General features: G+C 54.1%; 1 protein-coding gene across 4 annotated transcripts in view; it reads left to right on the forward strand.

Moving 5' to 3' along the window:
• KIF1C (kinesin family member 1C) overlaps positions 1–19,616 on the forward strand; it is a 38,808-nt gene that overhangs the window by 13,275 nt on the left and 5,917 nt on the right. For all 4 annotated transcript variants that reach the window (XM_034073510.1, XM_034073513.1, XM_034073511.1 and 1 more), the window contains 12 exons: positions 4,577–4,688; positions 5,547–5,624; positions 6,129–6,194; positions 6,320–6,395; positions 7,280–7,358; positions 10,332–10,480; positions 12,002–12,111; positions 12,850–12,929; positions 14,918–14,993; positions 16,485–16,564; positions 17,832–17,926; positions 19,202–19,285. In XM_034073510.1, coding sequence (XP_033929401.1) covers positions 4,577–4,688; positions 5,547–5,624; positions 6,129–6,194; positions 6,320–6,395; positions 7,280–7,358; positions 10,332–10,480; positions 12,002–12,111; positions 12,850–12,929; positions 14,918–14,993; positions 16,485–16,564; positions 17,832–17,926; positions 19,202–19,285 — 1,085 coding nt within the window. The remainder of the gene's footprint in view (positions 1–4,576; positions 4,689–5,546; positions 5,625–6,128; positions 6,195–6,319; positions 6,396–7,279; positions 7,359–10,331; positions 10,481–12,001; positions 12,112–12,849; positions 12,930–14,917; positions 14,994–16,484; positions 16,565–17,831; positions 17,927–19,201; positions 19,286–19,616) is intronic.

A 19,616-nucleotide genomic window follows, 5' to 3' on the forward strand; every position in this document is an offset into this window, starting at 1 on the left:
TTAACCCCCCATATGGACCAGTTAACCCCCCCCATATGGACCAGTTAACCCCCCCATATGGACCCATTAACCCCCCCCCCCATATGGACCAGTTAACCCCCCCCATATGGACCCATTAACCCCCCATATGGACCAGTTAACCCCCCATATGGATCCATTAACCCCCCCATATGGACCAGTTAACTCCCCCCATATGGACCAGTTAACCCCCCATATGGACCCATTAACCCCCCCCTATATGGACCAGTTAACCCCCCATATGGACCCATTAACCCCCCATATGGACCAGTTAACCCCCCCCATATGGACCAGTTAACCCCCCATATGGACCAGTTAACCCCCCATATGGACCCATTAACCCCCCCATATGGACCAGTTAACCCCCCCCCATGGACCAGTTAACCCCCCCAGTATGGACCAGTTAACCCCCCATATGGACCCATTAACACCCACATATGGACCAGTTAACCCCCCCCCATGGACCAGTTAACCCCCCATATGGACCAGTTAACCTCCCCATATGGACCAGTTAACCCCCCCCATATGGACCAGTTAACCCCCCATATGGACCAGTTAACCCCCCATATGGACCAGTTAACCCCCCCATATGGACCCAATAACCCCCCCCATATGGACCAGTTAACCCCCCATATGGACCAGTTAACCCCCCCATATGGACCAGTTAACCCCACATATGGACCCATTAACCCCCCCATATGGACCAGTTAACCCCCCATATGGACCCATTAACCCCCCCCCATATGGACCAGTTAACCCCACATATGGATCCATTAACCCCCCCATATGGACCCATTAACCCCCCCATATGGACCAGTTAACCCCCCATATGGACCAGTTAACCCCCCCGTATGGACCAGTTAACCCCCCCATATGGACCAGTTAACCCCCCATATGGACCAGTTAACCCCCCCCCATATGGACCAGTTAACCCCCCATATGGACCAGTTAACCCCCCCATATGGACCAGTTAACCCCCCCATATGGACCAGTTAACCCCCCCCCATATGGACCAGTTAACCCCCCCGTATGGACCAGTTAACCCCCCCATATGGACCAGTTAACCCCCCATATGGACCAGTTAACCCCCCCCCATATGGACCAGTTAACCCCCCATATGGACCAGTTAACCCCCCCATATGGACCAGTTAACCCCCCCATATGGACCAGTTAACCCCCCCCCATATGGACCAGTTAACCCCCCAGTATGGACCAGTTAACTCCCCCATATGGACCAGTTAACCCCCCCCATATGGACCAGTTAACCCCCCCATATGGACCCATTAACCCCCCCATATGGACCCATTAACCCCCCATATGGACCAGTTAACCCCCCCATATGGATCCATTAACCCCCCCATATGGACCAGTTAACCCCCCCCATATGGACCAGTTAACCCCCCCCATGGACCAGTTAACCCCCCCCCCCATGGACCAGTTAACCCCACCATATGGACCCATTAACCCTCCCATATGGACCAGTTAACCCCCCATATGGACCCATTAACCCCCCCCATATGGACCAGTTAACACCCCCCATATGGACCAGTTAACCCCCATATGGACCACTTAACCCCCCCATATGGACCCATTAACCCCCCCCCCATATGGACCAGTTAACCCCCCCATATGGACCAGTTAACCCCCCATATAGACCAGTTAACCCCCCATATGGACCAGTTAACCCCCCCCATATGGACCAGTTAACCCCCCCATATGGACCAGTTAACCCCCCATATGGACCAGTTAACCCCCATATGGACCAGTTAACCCCCCAGTATGGACCAGTTAACCCCCCATATGGACCAGTTAACCCCCCATATGGACCAGTTAACCCCCCAGTATGGACCAGTTAAACCCCCCATATGGACCAGTTAACTCCCCCATATGGACCAGTTAACCCCCCCATATGGACCCATTAACCCCCCCCAATATGGACCCATTAACCCCCCCATATGGACCAGTTAACCCCCCCCATATGGACCAGTTAACCCCCTCCCCATATGGACCAGTTAACCCCCTCCCCATATGGACCAGTTAACCCCCCATATGGACCAGTTAACCCCCCCCATATGGACCAGTTAACCCCCCCATATGGACCAGTTAACCCCCCCATATGGACCAGTTAACCCCCCCAGTATGGACCAGTTAACCCCCCATATGGACCAGTTAACCCCCCCATATGGACCCATTAACCCCCCCCTATGGACCAGTTAACCCCCCCATATGGACCAGTTAACCCCCCCATATGGACCAGTTAACCCCCCATATGGACCAGTTAACCCCCCCATATGGACCCATTAACCCCCCCCCATATGGACCAGTTAACCCCCCCATATGGACCAGTTAACCCCCCCTCATGGACCAGTTAACCCCCCCATATGGACTAGTTAACCCCCCATATGGACCAGTTAACCCCCCCATATGGACCCATTAACCCCCCCCATATGGACCAGTTAACCCCCCATATGGACCAGTTAACCCCCCATATGGACCAGTTAACCCCCCCCCATATGGACCAGTTAACCCCCCCATATGGACCAGTTAACCCCCCATATGGACCAGTTAACCCCCCCCAGTATGGACTAGTTAACCCCCCATATGGACCAGTTAACCCCCCATATGGACCAGTTAACCCCCCCAGTATGGACCAGTTAACCCCCCATATGGACCAGTTAACCCCCCCCCCATATGGACCAGTTAACCCCCCCTATATGGACCAGTTAACCCCCCCAGTATGGACCAGTTAACCCCCCATATGGACCAGTTAACCCCCCCATGTGGACCAGTTAACCCCCCATATGGACCAGTTAACCCCCTCATATGGACCAGTTAACCCCCCCATATGGACCAGTTAACCCCCCCATATGGACCAGTTAACCCCCCCATATGGACCAGTTAACCCCCCCCATATGGACCAGTTAACCCCCCCCATATGGACCAGTTAACCCCCCCATATGGACCAGTTAACCCCCCATATGGACCAGTTAACCCCCCCATATGGACCAGTTAACCCCCCCCCCATATGGACCAGTTAACCCCCCATATGGACCAGTTAACCCCCCCATATGGACCAGTTAACCCCCCCCAATATGGACCAGTTAACCCCCCCATATGGATCCATTAACCCCCCCCATATGGACCAGTTAACCCCCCAGTATGGACCAGTTAACCCCCCATATGGACCAGTTAACCCCCCATATAGACCAGTTAACCCCCCCCATATGGACCAGTTAACCCCCCATATGGACCAGTTAACCCCCCCATATGGACCCATTAACCCCCCCCATATGGACCAGTTAACCCCCCCCATATGGACCAGTTAACCCCCCCATATGGACCACTTAACCCCCCCATATGGACCCATTAACCCCCCATATGGACCAGTTAACCCCCCCCCCATATGGAACAGTTAACCCCCCATATAGACCCATTAACCCCCCCATATGGACCAGTTAACCCCCCCATATGGACCAGTTAACCCCCCCATATGGACCACTTAACCCCCCCATATGGACCCATTAACCCCCCCATATGGACCAGTTAACCCCCCCTATATGGACCAGTTAACCCCCCATATGGACCAGTTAACCCACCCATATGGACCCATTAACCCCCCATATGGACCAGTTAACCCCCCATATGGCCCAGTTAACCCCCCAGTATGGACCAGTTAACCCCCCATATGGACCAGTTAACCCCCCATATGGACCAGTTAACCCCCCCCCCCCTATGGACCAGTTAACCCCCCCCATATGGACCCATTAACCCCCCCCATATGGACCAGTTAACCCCCCCATATGGATCCATTAACCCCCCCATATGGACCAGTTAACCCCCCATATGGACCAGTTAACCCACCATATGGATCAGTTAACCCCCCCCCCCATATGGACCAGTTAACCCCCCCCCATATGGACCAGTTAACCCCCCCCCATATGGACCAGTTAACCCCCCCATATGGACCAGTTAACCCCCCCCATATGGACCAGTTAACCCCCCCCATATGGACCAGTTAACACCCCCATATGGACCAGTTAACCCTCCCATATGGACCCATTAACCCCCCCCCCCAATATGGACCAGTTAACCCCCCCATATGGACCAGTTAACCCCCCCCCCATGGACCAGTTAACCCCCCCCCCATATGGACCAGTTAACCCCCCATAGGGACCCATTAACCCCCCCCCATATGGACCAGTTAACCCCCCATATGGACCAGTTAACCCCCCCATATGGACCAGTTAACCCCCCCATATGGACCAGTTAACCCCCCATATGGACCAGTTAACCCCCCCATATGGACCAGTTAACCACCCATATGGATCCATTAACCCCCCCATATGGACCAGTTAACCCCCCCCCATATGGATCCATTAACCCCCCATATGGACCAGTTAACCCCCCATATGGACCAGTTAACCCCCCATATGGACCAGTTAACCCCCCCATATGGACCAGTTAACCCCCCATATGGACCAGTTAACCCCCCCATATGGACCAGTTAACCCCCATATGGACCCATTAACCCCCCCCCGTTGTATTGGTATGGTCCCAGTACGGTGGCGGCCACGGCCATGAATGCATCCAGTAGCCGGTCCCATGCGGTGCTGAGCATAGTGCTGAGCCAGAGGAGGAGGGATCCGCTCAGCCAGTTGTGCAGTGAGAAGGTGAGTGACAGACAGGCAGCAATGAACACTGAAATACAGCCGAAACACAGCCGAAACACAGGCAGAACAGGCACCAATGAACCCCAAAACACAGCCAGAACACAGCCAAAACACAGCTAGAACACAGCTGGAACAGGGACCAATGCACCCCAAAACACAGCCAGAACAGGCACCAATGAACCCCAAAACACAGCCGAAACACAGGCAGAACACAGGCGAAACACACCCCAAACAGGGACCAATGCGCCCCAAAACACAGCTAAAACATACCCCAAACAGGCACCAATAAGCCCCAAAACACAGCCAAAACACAGCCAGAACAGGCACCAATGACCCCCAAAACACACCCCAAACAGGCAACAATGTGCCCCAAAGCACACCCCAAATACACACCAATACACTCCATAGTACACCCAAACAGAACCCAAAATACCCCCAACTACACCCAAAATACCCCTAAATACACCCAAAATACCCATAAATACACCCCAAATACCCCCAACTACACCCAAATACCCCCAAATACACCCAAAGTACCCCCAACTACACACCAAAATACCCCAAATACACCCCAAACACCCCCAACTACACCCAAAATACCCCAACTACACCCCAAAATACCCCCAACTACACCCCAAATACCCCAACTACACCCCCCCCAAATACCCCCAACTACACCCCAAAATACCCCCAAATCCACCCCAAAATCCAGCCCAAATTACACCCAAACAGAACCCCAAATACCCCCAACTACACCCCAAAATACCCCCAAATACCCCTAAATACCCCCAACTACACCCCAAATACCCCAACTACACCCCAAAATACCCCCCAAACCCCCCATTACCCCATCCCCAGGTCAGCCGCATCAGCCTGGTGGACCTTGCAGGCAGCGAACGAGCCGACCACGCTGGGACCTCAGGGCTGCGCCTCAAGGTGACACCATAGGGGGGGTGTCAATGGGGGGGTACCCCCCATGTACCCCCCTATGTACCCCCCATGTACCCCCCTATGTACCCCCCTATGTACCCCCCATATACCCCCCTATGTACCCCCCATGTACCCCCCTATGTACCCCCCATGTACCCCCCTATGTACCCCCCTATGTACCCCCCATATACCCCCCTATGTACCCCCCTATGTACCCCCCTATGTACCCCCCATGTACCCCCCTATGTACCCCCCATGTACCCCCCATGTACCCCCCTATGTACCCCCCTATGTACCCCCCATGTACCCCCCTATATACCCCCCCATGTACCCCCCTATGTACCCCCCTATGTACCCCCCCATGTACCCCCCTATGTACCCCCCTATGTACCCCCCATATACCCCCCTATGTACCCCCCATGTACCCCCCATATACCCCCCTATGTACCCCCCATGTACCCCCCATATACCCCCCATGTACCCCCAAACCTACCCCATACACCCCAACAGGAAGGGGCCAACATCAACAAGTCCCTGACCACATTGGGTAAAGTCATCTCTGCCCTGGCCGAGGCGGTGAGTTTGGGGGGGGGGGGTACCCCCATATCCCCCCATTGTACTCAATGGGGGTACCCCCGTCAGCCCCACAACACCCCCACTTATAGGAACACCCTTTTCAATCCCATTGCTTTATCCCATAGCAAAACAAGAGGAAGAAACCGGATTTCATCCCATATAGGGACTCGGTGTTGACCTGGCTACTGAAGGAGAACCTGGGTGAGGGGTAGTTAAGGTGTTGGGGGGGTATTTAAGGTGTTGGGGGGTATTTAAGGTGTTGGGGGGTATTTAAGGTGTTGGGGGGTATTTAAGGTTTGGGGGGTATTTAAGGTGTTGAGGGGGGTATTTAATGTATGGGGGGGTATTTAAGGTGTTGGGGGTATTTAAGGTATTTGGGGGGTATTTAAGGTGTTGGGGGTATTTAAGGTGTTGGGGGGTAGTTAAGGTGTTGGGGGTATTTAAGGTGTTGGGGGGGTATTTAAGGTGTTGGGGGGTATTTAAGGTGTTGGGGGGGTATTTAGGGTTTTGGGGGGGTATTTAAGGTGTTGGGGGGTATTTAAGGTTTGGGGGGTATTTAAGGTGTTGGGGGGTATTTAAGGTGTTGGGGGTATTTAAGGTGTTGGGGGGGGTATTTAAGGTGTTGGGGTATTTAAGGTGTTTGGGGGGTATTTAATGTATGGGGGGGTATTTAAGGTGTTGGGGGGTATTTAAGGTGTTGGGAGGGGTATTTAAGGTGTTGGGGGGTATTTAAGGTGTTGGGTGGTGTATTTAAGGTGTTGGGGGGTATTTAAGGTGTTGGGGGTATTTAAGGTGTTGGGGGGTATTTAAGGTGTTGGGGGTATTTAAGGTGTTGGGGGGGTATTTAAGGTGTTGAGGGGTATTTAAGGTGTTGGGGGGTATTTAAGGTGTTGAGGGGGTATTTAAGGTGTTGGGGGTATTTAAGGTGTTTGGGGGGGTATTTATGGTGTTGGGGGGGTATTTAAGGTGTTGGGGGTATTTAAGGTGTTAGGGGGGGTATTTAAGGTGTTGGGGGTATTTAAGGTGTTGGGGGGGGTATTTAATGGGGGTATTTAACATATGGGGGGGTCCTTATTGCCCCATAGGAGGCAATTCCCGCACTGCTATGATTGCTGCACTGAGTCCTGCTGATATCAACTATGAGGAGACCCTGAGCACCCTAAGGTGAGTGGGGTTGGGGTGTTACATACTGGTTTGGGGTGTTACATACTGGTTTGGGGTGTTACATACTGGTTTTGGGGTGTTACATACTGGTTTGGGGGTGTTACATACTGGTTTTGGGGTGTTATATACTGGTTTGGGGGTGTTACATACTGGTTTGGGGTGTTATATACTGGTTTGGGGTGTTACATACTGGTTTTGGGGTGTTACATACTGGTTTTGGGGTGTTACATACTGGTTTGGGGGTGTTACATACTGGTTTGGGGTGTTACATACTGGTTTGGGGTGTTACATACTGGTTTTGGGGTGTTACATACTGGTTTGGGGGTGTTACATACTGGTTTTGGGTGTTACATACTGGTTTTGGGGTGTTACATACTGGTTTTGGGGTGTTATATACTGGTTTTGGGGTGTTACATACTGGTTTGGGGGTGTTACATACTGGTTTGGGGGTGTTACATACTGGTTTGGGGTGTTACATACTGGTTTTGGGTGTTACATACTGGTTTTGGGGTGTTATATACTGGTTTTGGGGTGTTACATACTGGTTTTGGGTGTTACATACTGGTTTTGGGGTGTTACATGCTGGTTTTGGGGTGTTACATACTGGTTTTGGAGTGTTACATACTGGTTTGGGGTGTTACATACTGGTTTTGGGGTGTTACATACTGGTTTTGGAGTGTTACATACTGGTTTGGGGTGTTACATACTGGTTTTGGGGTGTTACATACTGGTTTGGGGTGTTATATACTGGTTTTGGGGTGTTACATACTGGTTTTGGGGTGTTACATACTGGTTTGGGGGTGTTACATACTGGTTTTGGGGTGTTACATACTGGTTTTGGGGGTGTTACATACTGGTTTTGGGGGTGTTACATACTGGTTTTGGGGTGTTACATACTGGTTTGGGGTGTTACATACTGGTTTTGGGGTGTTTTATACTGGTTTTGGGGTGTTACATACTGGTTTGGGGTGTTACATACTGGTTTGGGGGTGTTACATACTGGTTTTGGGGTGTTACATACTGGTTTGGGGTGTTACATACTGGTTTTGGGGTGTTACATACTGGTTTGGGGGTGTTACATACTGGTTTGGGGTGTTACATACTGGTTTGGGGTGTTACATACTGGTTTTGGGGTGTTATATACTGGTTTTGGGGTGTTACATACTGGTTTTGGGGGTGTTACATACTGGTTTTGGGGTGTTACATACTGGTTTTGGGGGTGTTACATACTGGTTTTGGGGTGTTACATACTGGTTTTGGGGGTGTTATATACTGGTTTTGGGGTGTTACATACTGGTTTTGGGGTGTTACATACTGGTTTGGGGTGTTACATACTGGTTTTGGGGTGTTACATACTGGTTATGGGGTGTTACATACTGGTTTGGGGGTGTTACATACTGGTTTTGGGTGTTACATACTGGTTTTGGGGTGTTACATACTGGTTTGGGGGTGTTACATACTGGTTTGGGGTGTTACATACTGGTTTGGGGGTGTTATATACTGGTTTTGGGGTGTTACATACTGGTTTGGGGTGTTACATACTGGTTTTGGGGTGTTACATACTGGTTTGGGGTGTTACATACTGGTTTTGGGGTGTTACATACTGGTTTGGGGTGTTACATACTGGTTTGGGGGTGTTTAGGGATGTGTTCGGGGTCTGCGGGTATGTAGGGCTGTTTGGGGGGTATTTTTGGGGTGGTTTTGGGTGTTTTGGGTGTGTTTTAAAGTGTCCTAGGGGTTTTAGGGGCTGATATTGTGTTTTAGGGGTGTTTTGGGGTATTTAGGGCTGTTTTGGGCTGTTTTGGGGCTGTTTTGGGGCCGTCTGGGGCAGTTTTGGGGCTGTTTTAGGGTTATTTTGGGGCTGTTTTGGGCTATTTTGGGGTATTTTGGGCTTTTTTGGCTGTTTTAGGGTTGTTTTAGGGTTGTTTTGGGGCTGTTTTGGGCTGTTTTAGGGCTGATTTAGGGCAGTTTTGGGGCTGTTTTAGGGTATTTTGGGTTGTTTTGGGTCTGTTTTGGGCTATTTTGTGGCTGTTTTGGGTCTGTTTTGGGGCTCTTTTAGTGTTATTTTGGGTCCGTTTTGGGCTGTTTTGGGCTATTTTGGGGTATTTGGGCCTTTTTTTGGCTGTTTTAGGGTTAATTTGGGCTATTTTGGGCTGTTTTGGGGCTGATTTTGGGTCTGTTTTGGGCTGTTTAGGGCTGTTTTGGGTCTGGTTTGGGCTATTTTGTGGCTGTTTTGGGTCTGTTTTGGGCTATTTTGGGGCTGGTTTTAGGGTTATTTTGGGTCAGTTTTGGGCTGTTTTGGGCTATTTTGGGGTATTTGGGGCTTTTTTTGGCTGGTTTAGGGTTATTTTGGGCTGTTTTGGGCTGTTTCGGGGCTGATTTTGGGCTGTTTAGGGCTGTTTAGGGCTGTTTTGGGTCTGTTTTTGGGTCTGTTTTGGGTCTGTTTTGGGCTATTTTGGGTCTGTTTTGGGTCTGTTTTAGGGTTATTTTGGGCCCGTTTTGGGCTGTTTTGCGCTATTTTGGGGTAGTTTGGGTCCGTTTTGGGGTATTTTGGGCTGTTTTGGGGCTGTTTTGTGTTGTTTTGTGCTGTTTTGGGCTGGTTTAGGGCTGGTTTTGGCTCTTTTGGGCTATTTTGGGCAGTTTTGGGTTGGTTTTGGGCTATTTTGGGGCTTTTTCGGGGCTGTTTTGGCCGTTTTGTGGCTGTTTTGGGCTGTTCTGTACTGTTTTGGGCAGTTTTGGGGCTCTTTTGGGTCTGTTTTAGGGTATTTTGGCCTCTTTTAGTGTTATTTTGGGTCCGTTTTGTGCTATTTTGGGGTATTTTGGGCTGTTTTTTGCTGTTTTGGGCTCTTTTTGGCTGTTTTTTGCTGGTTTTGGCCTGTTTTTTGGGTCCGTTTTGTGCTATTTTGGGTCCATTTACGCTCATTCCCTGTCCCTCCCTCGGCTGTTCCCTCTCCCTCCCCCCCCCCCCCGCAGGTACGCGGACCGCACACGTCACATCCGGTGTCACGCGGTGGTGAACGAGGACCCCAACGCGAGGCTGATCCGGGAGCTGCGGAGGGAGGTGGCGCGGCTGCGGGAACTGCTGCGTGCGCATGCGCCGCCGCTCGCCGGGCCAGACCATGGTGAGGGGGGGGGGGAAACGGGGGGAGGGGCTTGGGGGGGACCAATGGGGGGGGGGTTGGGGGGGGGAGGAGTTTGGGGGAGGGGTTTGGGGGGGGGGGTTGGGGGGCACTGGGGGGGGGGGGGCATCGGGGGGGGTTTAGGGGGTACCAAGGGGGGGGTTTGGGGGGCATTGGTGGGGGGTTGGGGGGTACCAAGGGGGGGGGCACCATGGGGGGGTGGGGCTTGAGGGGACCAATGGGGGGGGTAGGGGGGCGGGGCTTGGGGGGTACAAAAGGGGGGGGGGTTTGGGGGGGGGGGGTTGGGGGGGCACAAAGGGGGGGTTTGGGGGGGGACCAAAGGGGGGGGTTGGGAGGGGGGTTTGGGGCATTGGGGGGGGTTGGGGGGTACCAAGGAGGGGTTTGGGGTCACCGGGGGGGGGGATTTGGGGGCATCGGGGGGGGGAGGGGTTTGGGGGGGGGTTTGGGGGGTATCAATGGGGGGGGTTGGGGGGTATTGGGGGGAGGATTTGGGGGGCACTGGGGGGGTAATCGGGGGGGAGGGGTTGGGGGGGGTTTGGGGCCATGGGGGGGGTGGGGGGGCACAAGAAGGGGGGTTGGGGGGCACGGGGGGGGTGGGGCTTGGGGGGTACCAATGGGGGGGGTGGGAAGAGGGGCTTGGGGGGTACAAAAGGGGGGGGGGAGGGCACCAGGGGGAGGGTCTTGGGGGGTACCTAGGGGAGGGGTTTGGGGGCGGGAGGAGTTTGGGGGGTACCAAGGGGGGGGGTATTGGGGGCGGAGGAGTTTGGGGGTGGGTTGGGGGCATCGGGGGGGAGGTTTGGGGTGTACCAAAGGGGGGGGGCCCGGGGGGGGAGGGTTTTGGGGGGGGGGGTTGGGGGGCTTGGGGGGGGAGGCATGGGGGGGGGAGGGGCTTCGGGGGGTACCAATGGGGGAGGGCACCGGGGGGGGTGGGGCTTGGGGGGTACCAAGGGTGGGGGTTGGGGGGGGCACAAAGGGGAGCAGTAGGGAGGGGGGTTTGGGCCATTGGGGGGGTGGGTTTGGGGGGGGTTTTGGGGCCATGGGGGGGGTTGGGGGGTACCAAGGGGGGGGTTTGGGGTCACCGGGGGGGGGGGGATTTGGGGGGCACTGGGGGGGCATCGGGGGGGGAGGGTTTTGGGGGGGGATTTGGGGCCATCGGGAGGGGGGTCGGGGGGGCACCAGGGGGGGGTTTGGGGGTACTAAAGGGGGGGGGTCCGGGGGGTGAGGGTTTTGGGGGGTGGGGGTTGGGGGTATCGGGGGGGGGAGGCATTGGGGGGGGAGGGGCTTCGGGGGGTACCAATGGGGGGGGCATTGGGGGGGGGTTTGTGGGAATGTGGGGGGTACTGTGGGGGGAGTTGGGGGGTACGAAGGGGGGGGGTTGGGGGGCACAGGGTGGGGTATCAAGGGGGGGGCATTGGGGGGGGGGTGGGGGGGCACAGAGGGGGGGTTTTGGGGTCACCGGGGGGGTTCTGCCCCCCCCCTTTAACCCCCATTTCCCCCCCCCAGAGCCGCCCAATGACCCCCCCCCTGCCGAGCCCCCCCCTCCCACTGCCGTCAATGGGGCCACGGAGCTGCTGCCCCCCCTCAGTGCTGCGGAGGCAATGGAGAGGCTGCAGGTGATGGGAAACACACGAAATCACCCCAAAATCACCCAAAACCACCCCAAAAACACCCCAAAACACCCGAAATCACCCAAAATCGCCAGAAAATGACCCCAAATCACCCAAAATGGCGCAAAATGCCCCAAAATCACCCCAAAACACCCGAAATCACCCCAAAATAACCCACAATCACCCCAAAATGACCCAAAATCACCCCAGAATCACCCAAAATCACCCAAAATAACCCAAAACGCCCCAAAATAACCCCAAACAACCCAAAAAGACCCAAAATCACCCGAAAACACCGAAAATCACCCCAAAATGACCCAAAATCACCCCCAAATGACCCAAAATAACCCAAAATGACGCCAAAATCACCCCAAAAACATCCAAAATCACCCCAAAATGACGCAAAATCACCCAAAATGCCCCAAAATCACCCCAAAACACCTGAAATCACCCCAAAATAACCCAAAATCACGCCAAAAACACCCAAAATCACCCCAGAAGGATCCAAAATCACCCAAAATAACCCAAAATCATTCCAAAATAACCCAAAATACCCCAAAATCACCCCAAAATAACCCAAAATCACCCGAAAATAACCCAAAATGACCCAAAATCAACCCAAAACAACCCAATATCACCCCAAAATAACCCAAAAATCACCCCAAACACACCCAAAATCACCCCAAAAGAACCCAAAATGACCCAAACTGACCCCAAACCCGTTCCCATTGTGGGTCCCCCCAGGAGTCCGAGAGGATCATGGCAGAGCTGAATGAGACCTGGGAGCAGAAACTGCAGCGGACGGAGGCTCTGAGGATGGAGAGGTGGGAAAACACCTGAAAACACCTGAAAACACCTGAAAACAGCAAAAAACACCCCAAAAACAGCCCAAAAACACCTGAAAACACCCCAAAAAACACCTGAAAACGGCCCAAAAACACCTGAAAACGGCCCAAAAACACCTGAAAACACCCAAAAACACCTGAAAACAGCCCAAAAACACCTGAAAACACCTGAAAACAGCCCAAAAACACCCGAAAACAGCCCAAAAACACCTGAAAACAGCCCAAAACAGCCCAAAAACACCTGAAAACAGCCCAAAAACACCTGAAAACACCTGAAAACACCTGAAAACAGCCCAAAAACACCTGAAAACAGCCCAAAAACACCTGAAAACAGCCCAAAAAAACACCCCCAAACAGCCCAAAAACACCTGAAAACAGGCCAAAAACACCCGAAAACACACCGAAAACAGCCCAAAACACCCGAAAACACCTGAAAACAGCCCAAAAACATCCCAAAACACCCAAAGTCAGCCCAAAACAGCCCAAAAACACCTGAAAAACAGCCCCAAAACACCCAAAAACAGCCCAAAACCACCCCAAAACAGCCCTAAAACACCCGAAAACACCTGAAAACAGCCCAAAACAGCCCAAAAACACCCGAAAACAGCCAAAATCACCTAAAAACACACTGAAAACATACCAAATCACCCCTCAACAGCCCTAAAACACCACAAAACACACCTAAAACACACCTAAACCAGCCCAAAACAGCCCAAAAACACACCTAAACAGCCCAAACACACTGAAAACACCAAAAATCACTGTGAAACACCCCAAAAACACCCAAAATCAGCCCTTAAACACCCCAAAATACCACTAAAACATGCAAGAACACCCTAAAACAGCTCAAAAGCACCCCTAAAACACCCAAAATCACACCTAAAACCCCCCAAAACACCCCAAAAACACCACAAAACACCCCAAAACCACACCAAATCATTCCTAAAACACCACAAAACAGCCGTAAAACACCCCAAATCACCCCAAAACACCCAAAACAGCCCAAAAAAAACCCAAAAAACACCCCTAAAACACCCTAAATAACCCCCAAAACACCCCAAATCATCCTTAAACCCCCCAAATCACCCCTAAAATACCCCTAATCACCCCAAAAACACCCCAAAACCACACCAGAACACCCCCAAAAACACCCCTAACCCCATCAATTGCATCCCAAATCCACCCCATGGGACCCCCAATCCCCCCTACACTGCCCCCCATCATCCCCATTACCCCATTACCCCATTACCCCCATTACCCCATTACCCCATTACCCCCATTACCCCATTACCCCCATTACCCCATTACCCCCATTACCCCCATTACCCCATCACCCCCATTACCCCCATTACCCCCATTACCCCCATTACCCCATCACCCCATTACCCCCATTACCCCCATTACCCCATTACCCCCATTACCCCATCACCCCCATTACCCCCATTACCCCATTACCCCCATTACCCCCATTACCCCATCACCCCCATTACCCCCATTACCCCCATTACCCCCATTACCCCATCACCCCATTACCCCCATTACCCCCATTACCCCATTACCCCCATTACCCCCATCACCCCATTACCCCCATTACCCCATTACCCCATTACCCCATTACCCCATCACCCCATTACCCCATTACCCCATTACCCCCATTACCCCATCACCCCCATCACCCCCATTACCCCATCACCCCCATTACCCCCATTACCCCATTACCCCCATTACCCCCATTACCCCCATTACCCCCATTACCCCCATTACCCCATCACCCCCATTACCCCCATTACCCCATTACCCCATTACCCCCATTACCCCCATTACCCCCATTACCCCATTACCCCCATTACCCCCATTACCCCCATTACCCCCATTACCCCCATTACCCCATTACCCCCATTACCCCCATTACCCCCATTACCCCATTACTCCATTACCCCATTACCCCATTACCCCATTACCCATAGGGAGGCTCTGCTGTCCGAGATGGGGGTCGCTCTACGTGAGGACGGGGGCACCATGGGGGTCTTCACCCCCAAAAAGGTGAGTCCATGGGGGGGGGACACCCCCAAAACCCCCCCCCTATGGGGACACCCCCATTGTGACCCCCAAGTGCTCACTTATGGGGTCCCCCCCCCTCTATGGGGTCACCCCTATTGTGACCCCCAAGTGCTCACTTATGGGGTTCCCCCCCTATGGGGACACCCCCATTGTGACCCCCAAGTGCTCACTTATGGGGTTCCCCCCCCTCTATGGGGACACCCCCATTGTGACCCCCAAGTGCTCACTTATGGGGTCCGCCCCCATGGGGACACCCCCCCCGTGACCCCCAAGTGCTCACTTATGGGGTTCCCCCCCCTCTATGGGGACACCCCCATTGTGACCCCCAAGTGCTCACTTATGGGGTCCCCCCCCATGGGGACACCCCCATTGTGACCCCCAAGTGCTCACTTATGGGGTTCCCCTCTATGGGGACACCCCCCCCGTGACCCCCAAGTGCTCACTTATGGGGTTCCCCCCCCTCTATGGGGACACCCCCATTGTGACCCCCAAGTGCTCACTTATGGGGTTCCCCAACCTCTATGGGGACACCCCCATTGTGACCCCCAAGTGCTCACTTATGGGGCACCCCCCCTCTATGGGGACACCCCCATTGTGACCCCCAAGTGCTCACTTATGGGGTTCCCCCCCTCTATGGGGACACCCCCCCCCGTGACCCCCAAGTGCTCACTTATGGGGTCCCCCCCTATGGGGACACCCCCATTGTGACCCCCAAGTGCTCACTTATGGGGTTCCCCCCCCTATGGGGACACCCCCATTGTGACCCCCAAGTGCTCACTTATGGGGTCCCCCCCCGTCTATGGGGACACCCCCATTGTGACCCCCAAGTGCTCACTTATGGGGTCCCCCCCCTCTATGGGGACACCCCCATTGTGACCCCCAAGTGCTCACTTATGGGGTCCCCCCCCTATGGGGACACCCCCATTGTGACCCCCAAGTGCTCACTTATGGGGTTCCCCCCCTCTATGGGGACACCCCCATTGTGACCCCCAAGTGCTCACTTATGGGGTTCCCCCCCCTCTATGGGGACACCCCCATTGTGACCCCCAAGTGCTCACTTATGGGGTTCCCCCCTCTATGGGGACACCCCCATTGTGACCCCCAAGTGCTCACTTATGGGGTCCCCCCCTCTATGGGGACACCCCCCCCGTGACCCCCAAGTGCTCACTTATGGGGTCCCCCCCCCCATGGGGACACCCCCATTGTGACCCCCAAGTGCTCACTTATGGGGTTCCCCCCCCCATGGGGACACCCCCATTGTGACCCCCAAGTGCTCACTTATGGGGTCCCCCCCCCCTATGGGGACAGCCCCATTGTGACCCCCAAGTGCTCACTTATGGGGTGTCCCCCCCCTCTATGGGGACACCCCCATTGTGACCCCCAAGTGCTCACTTATGGGGTTCCCCCCCCCTATGGGGACACCCCCATTGTGACCCCCAAGTGCTCACTTATGGGGTGTCCCCCCCTATACAGACCCCACACTTGGTGAACCTCAATGAGGACCCACTGATGTCCGAGTGTCTCCTGTACCACATCAAGGATGGGGTCACCAGGTGAGTGGGAACCCCAAACCCTATAGGGATCCGAAACCCTATAGAGACCCTAAGCTCTATAGGGACCCTAAGCTCTATAGGGACCCCAAACCCCTATGGGAATCCCAAACCCCTATGGGGACCCCAAAACCTATAGGGACCCCAGACCCTTATAGGGACTGCAAACCCCTATAGGGACCCCAAACCCTATAGGGACCCCAAACCCCTATGGGGACCCCAAAACCCTATAGGGACACCAAAACCCTATAGGGATCCCAAACCCCTATAGAGACCCCAAACCCTATAGGGACCCCAAACACTATAGGGACCCCAAGCCCTATAGGGACCCCAAACCCCTATGGGGACCCCAATCCCCTATGGGGACACCAAACCCCTATAGGGATCCCAAACCCTATAGGGACTCCAAACCCTATAGGGACCCCAGACCCCTATGGGGACCCCAAACCCTATGGGGACCCCAAACCCCTATAGGGACCCCAAGCCCTATAGATACTCCAAAGCCCTATAGAGACCCCAAACCCCTATAGGACCCCCAAGCCCCTATGGGGACCCCAAACCCTATAGGTACCCCAAACCCTATAGAGACCCCAAACCCTATAGGGACCCCAAACCCTATAGAGACCCCAAACCCTATGGGGACCCCAAACCCTATAGGGCCCCCAAACCCCTATAGGGACCCCAAACCCTATAGAGCCCCCAAACCCCTATAGAGACCCCAAACCCTATAGGTACCCCAAGCCCTATAGAGACCCCAAACCCTATAGGGACCCCAAGCCTTATAGGGACCCCAGACACCTATGGGACCCCAAACCCTATGGGGACCCCAAACCCCTATAGGGACCCCAGACCCTTATAGGGACTGCAAACCCCTATAGCGACCCCAAACCTGATAGGTACCCCAGACCCTATAGGGACCCCAAACCCTATAGGGACCCCAGACCCCTACAGGGACCCCTAACCCTATAGAGACCCCAAAACATTATAGGGACCCCAAACCCTATAGAGCCCCCAAACCCTATAGGTACCCCAGACCCTATAGAGACCCCAAACCCTATAGAGACCCCAAACCCCTATAGGTACCCCAAACCCTATAGGGACCCCAAACCCTATAGGTACCCCAAACCCCTATGGGGACCCCAGACCCCTATATGGACCCCAAACCCTATAGGGACCCCAAACCCTATAGAGACCCCAAACCCTATAGGGACCCCAACCCCTATAGGGACCCCAAACCCTATAGGACCCCAACTCCTTCCCCACCCCATAGAGTGGGTCGCGTGGACGTGGACATTAAGCTCTCAGGACCCCATATAGAGGATCAGCATTGCCTGTTCCGCAGCCAGCCCGGCCCTATAGGGGAAGGTAGGACCCCCCTTTTGGGGTACCCCAAACCCCTTTGCACCCCATAACCCCTCTCTGTGCCCCCCCAATGCTGCTATGGGAGCAGGTGCTGTAGCCACCCCAAGGTATGGGGGGTATGGGGGATATGGGGTTTTGGGGGGGATGGGTGGATTTGGGGGGGTTTTGGGGTATTTTGGGGGTGGTTTTGGGTTGTTTTAGGGGTGATTTGGGGTCTTTTGGGGTGTTTTGGGGTGGTTTTGGTGTGTTATGGGGTGGTTTTGAGGTGGATTTGGGGGTATTTGGGTTGGATTTGGGGGGGTTTGGGGTGGATTTAAGGGGGTTTGGGGTGGATTTGGGGTCGATTTGGGGGGGTTTGGGGTGGATTTGGGGTGTTTTAGGGGTGATTTGGGGTGTTTGGGGGTGGTTTTGGGTTGGATTTGGTGTGGATTTGGGGGTGTTGGGGTGGATTTGGGGGGGGGGTTTTGGGGTGTTTTAAGGGTGATTTGGGGTCTTTTGGGGTGTTTTTGGGGTGATTTTGGGTGGTTTTGGGGTGTTTTGGGGTGTTTTGGGGGTGTTTTGGGGGTGGTTTTTGGGGTGTTTTGGGGTGTTTTAGGGGTGATTTGGGGTGTTTTGGGGTGATTTGGGGTGGTTTTGGGGGGTTTGGGGTCGATTTGGGGGGGTTGGAGTGGATTTGGGGGTGTTAGGGTGGATTTGGGGGGGTGGGGGGGGGTTTTGGGGTGTTTTAAGGGTGATTTGGGGTGTTTTGGGGGGGTTTGTGGTGGTTTTGGGGTGTTTTGGGGGTGTTTTAGGGGTGGTGTTTGGGGTGTTTTGGGGGTGTATTTGGGGGTGTTTTGGGGTGGTTTTGGGGTGTTTTAGGGGTGACTTGGGGTGGTTTTGGGGGGTTTCTGGTGGTTTTGGGTTGGTTTTGGAGTGGATTTGGGGTGTTTTGGGCTGGTTTTGGGGTGGTTTAGTGGTGGTTTTGGGGTGTTTTAGGGGGCATTGGGGTGGTTTTGGGGTGGTTTAGTGGTTTTGGGGTAGTTTGGGGTGGATTTGGGGGGGTTGGGGTGGATTTAGGGGGGTTAGGGTGGATTTTGGGGTGTCTGGGGTGAATTTGGGGCATTTTGGGGTGTTTTAGCGGTGATTTGGGGGGGTTTTGGTGTGTTTTCGGGTGGTTTTGAGGTGGTTTTGGGGGTGTTTTGGGGGTACTTGGGGTGGATTTAAGGGGGTTTGGGGTGGTTTTGGGGTCCCCCATTCTCAGTGCCCTGAACCCCATTTGTGTCCCCCCATCCCCATCAGTGGTGGTGACACTGGAGCCGTGTGAGGGAGCTGAGGTCTATGTCAATGGGCAGCGGGTGACGGAGCCGCTGGAGCTACAGTCGGGTAGGGACCCCAAAACACCCCAAAAACACCCCAAAAACACCCAAAAAACACCTTAAAACACCCCAAAAACACCCCAAAAACACCCCAAAACAACCCGAAAACACCCCAAAACACCCCAAAATACCCCAAAACCACCCAAAAAACAACCCAAAACCCACCCAGATCCATGCAAGTGACCCCAAATCCGCACCCCCCCATTACCTCCATTACCCCATTACCCCCATTACCCCCATTACCCCATTACCCCCATTACCCCCATTAACCCCATTATCCCCATTACCCCATTAACCCCATTACCCCCATTACCCCCATTACCCCATTACCCCCATTA

Source organism: Melopsittacus undulatus (genome assembly GCF_012275295.1).
Source record: "Melopsittacus undulatus isolate bMelUnd1 chromosome 25 unlocalized genomic scaffold, bMelUnd1.mat.Z SUPER_25_unloc_1, whole genome shotgun sequence".
NCBI lineage: Eukaryota > Metazoa > Chordata > Aves > Psittaciformes > Psittaculidae > Melopsittacus > Melopsittacus undulatus.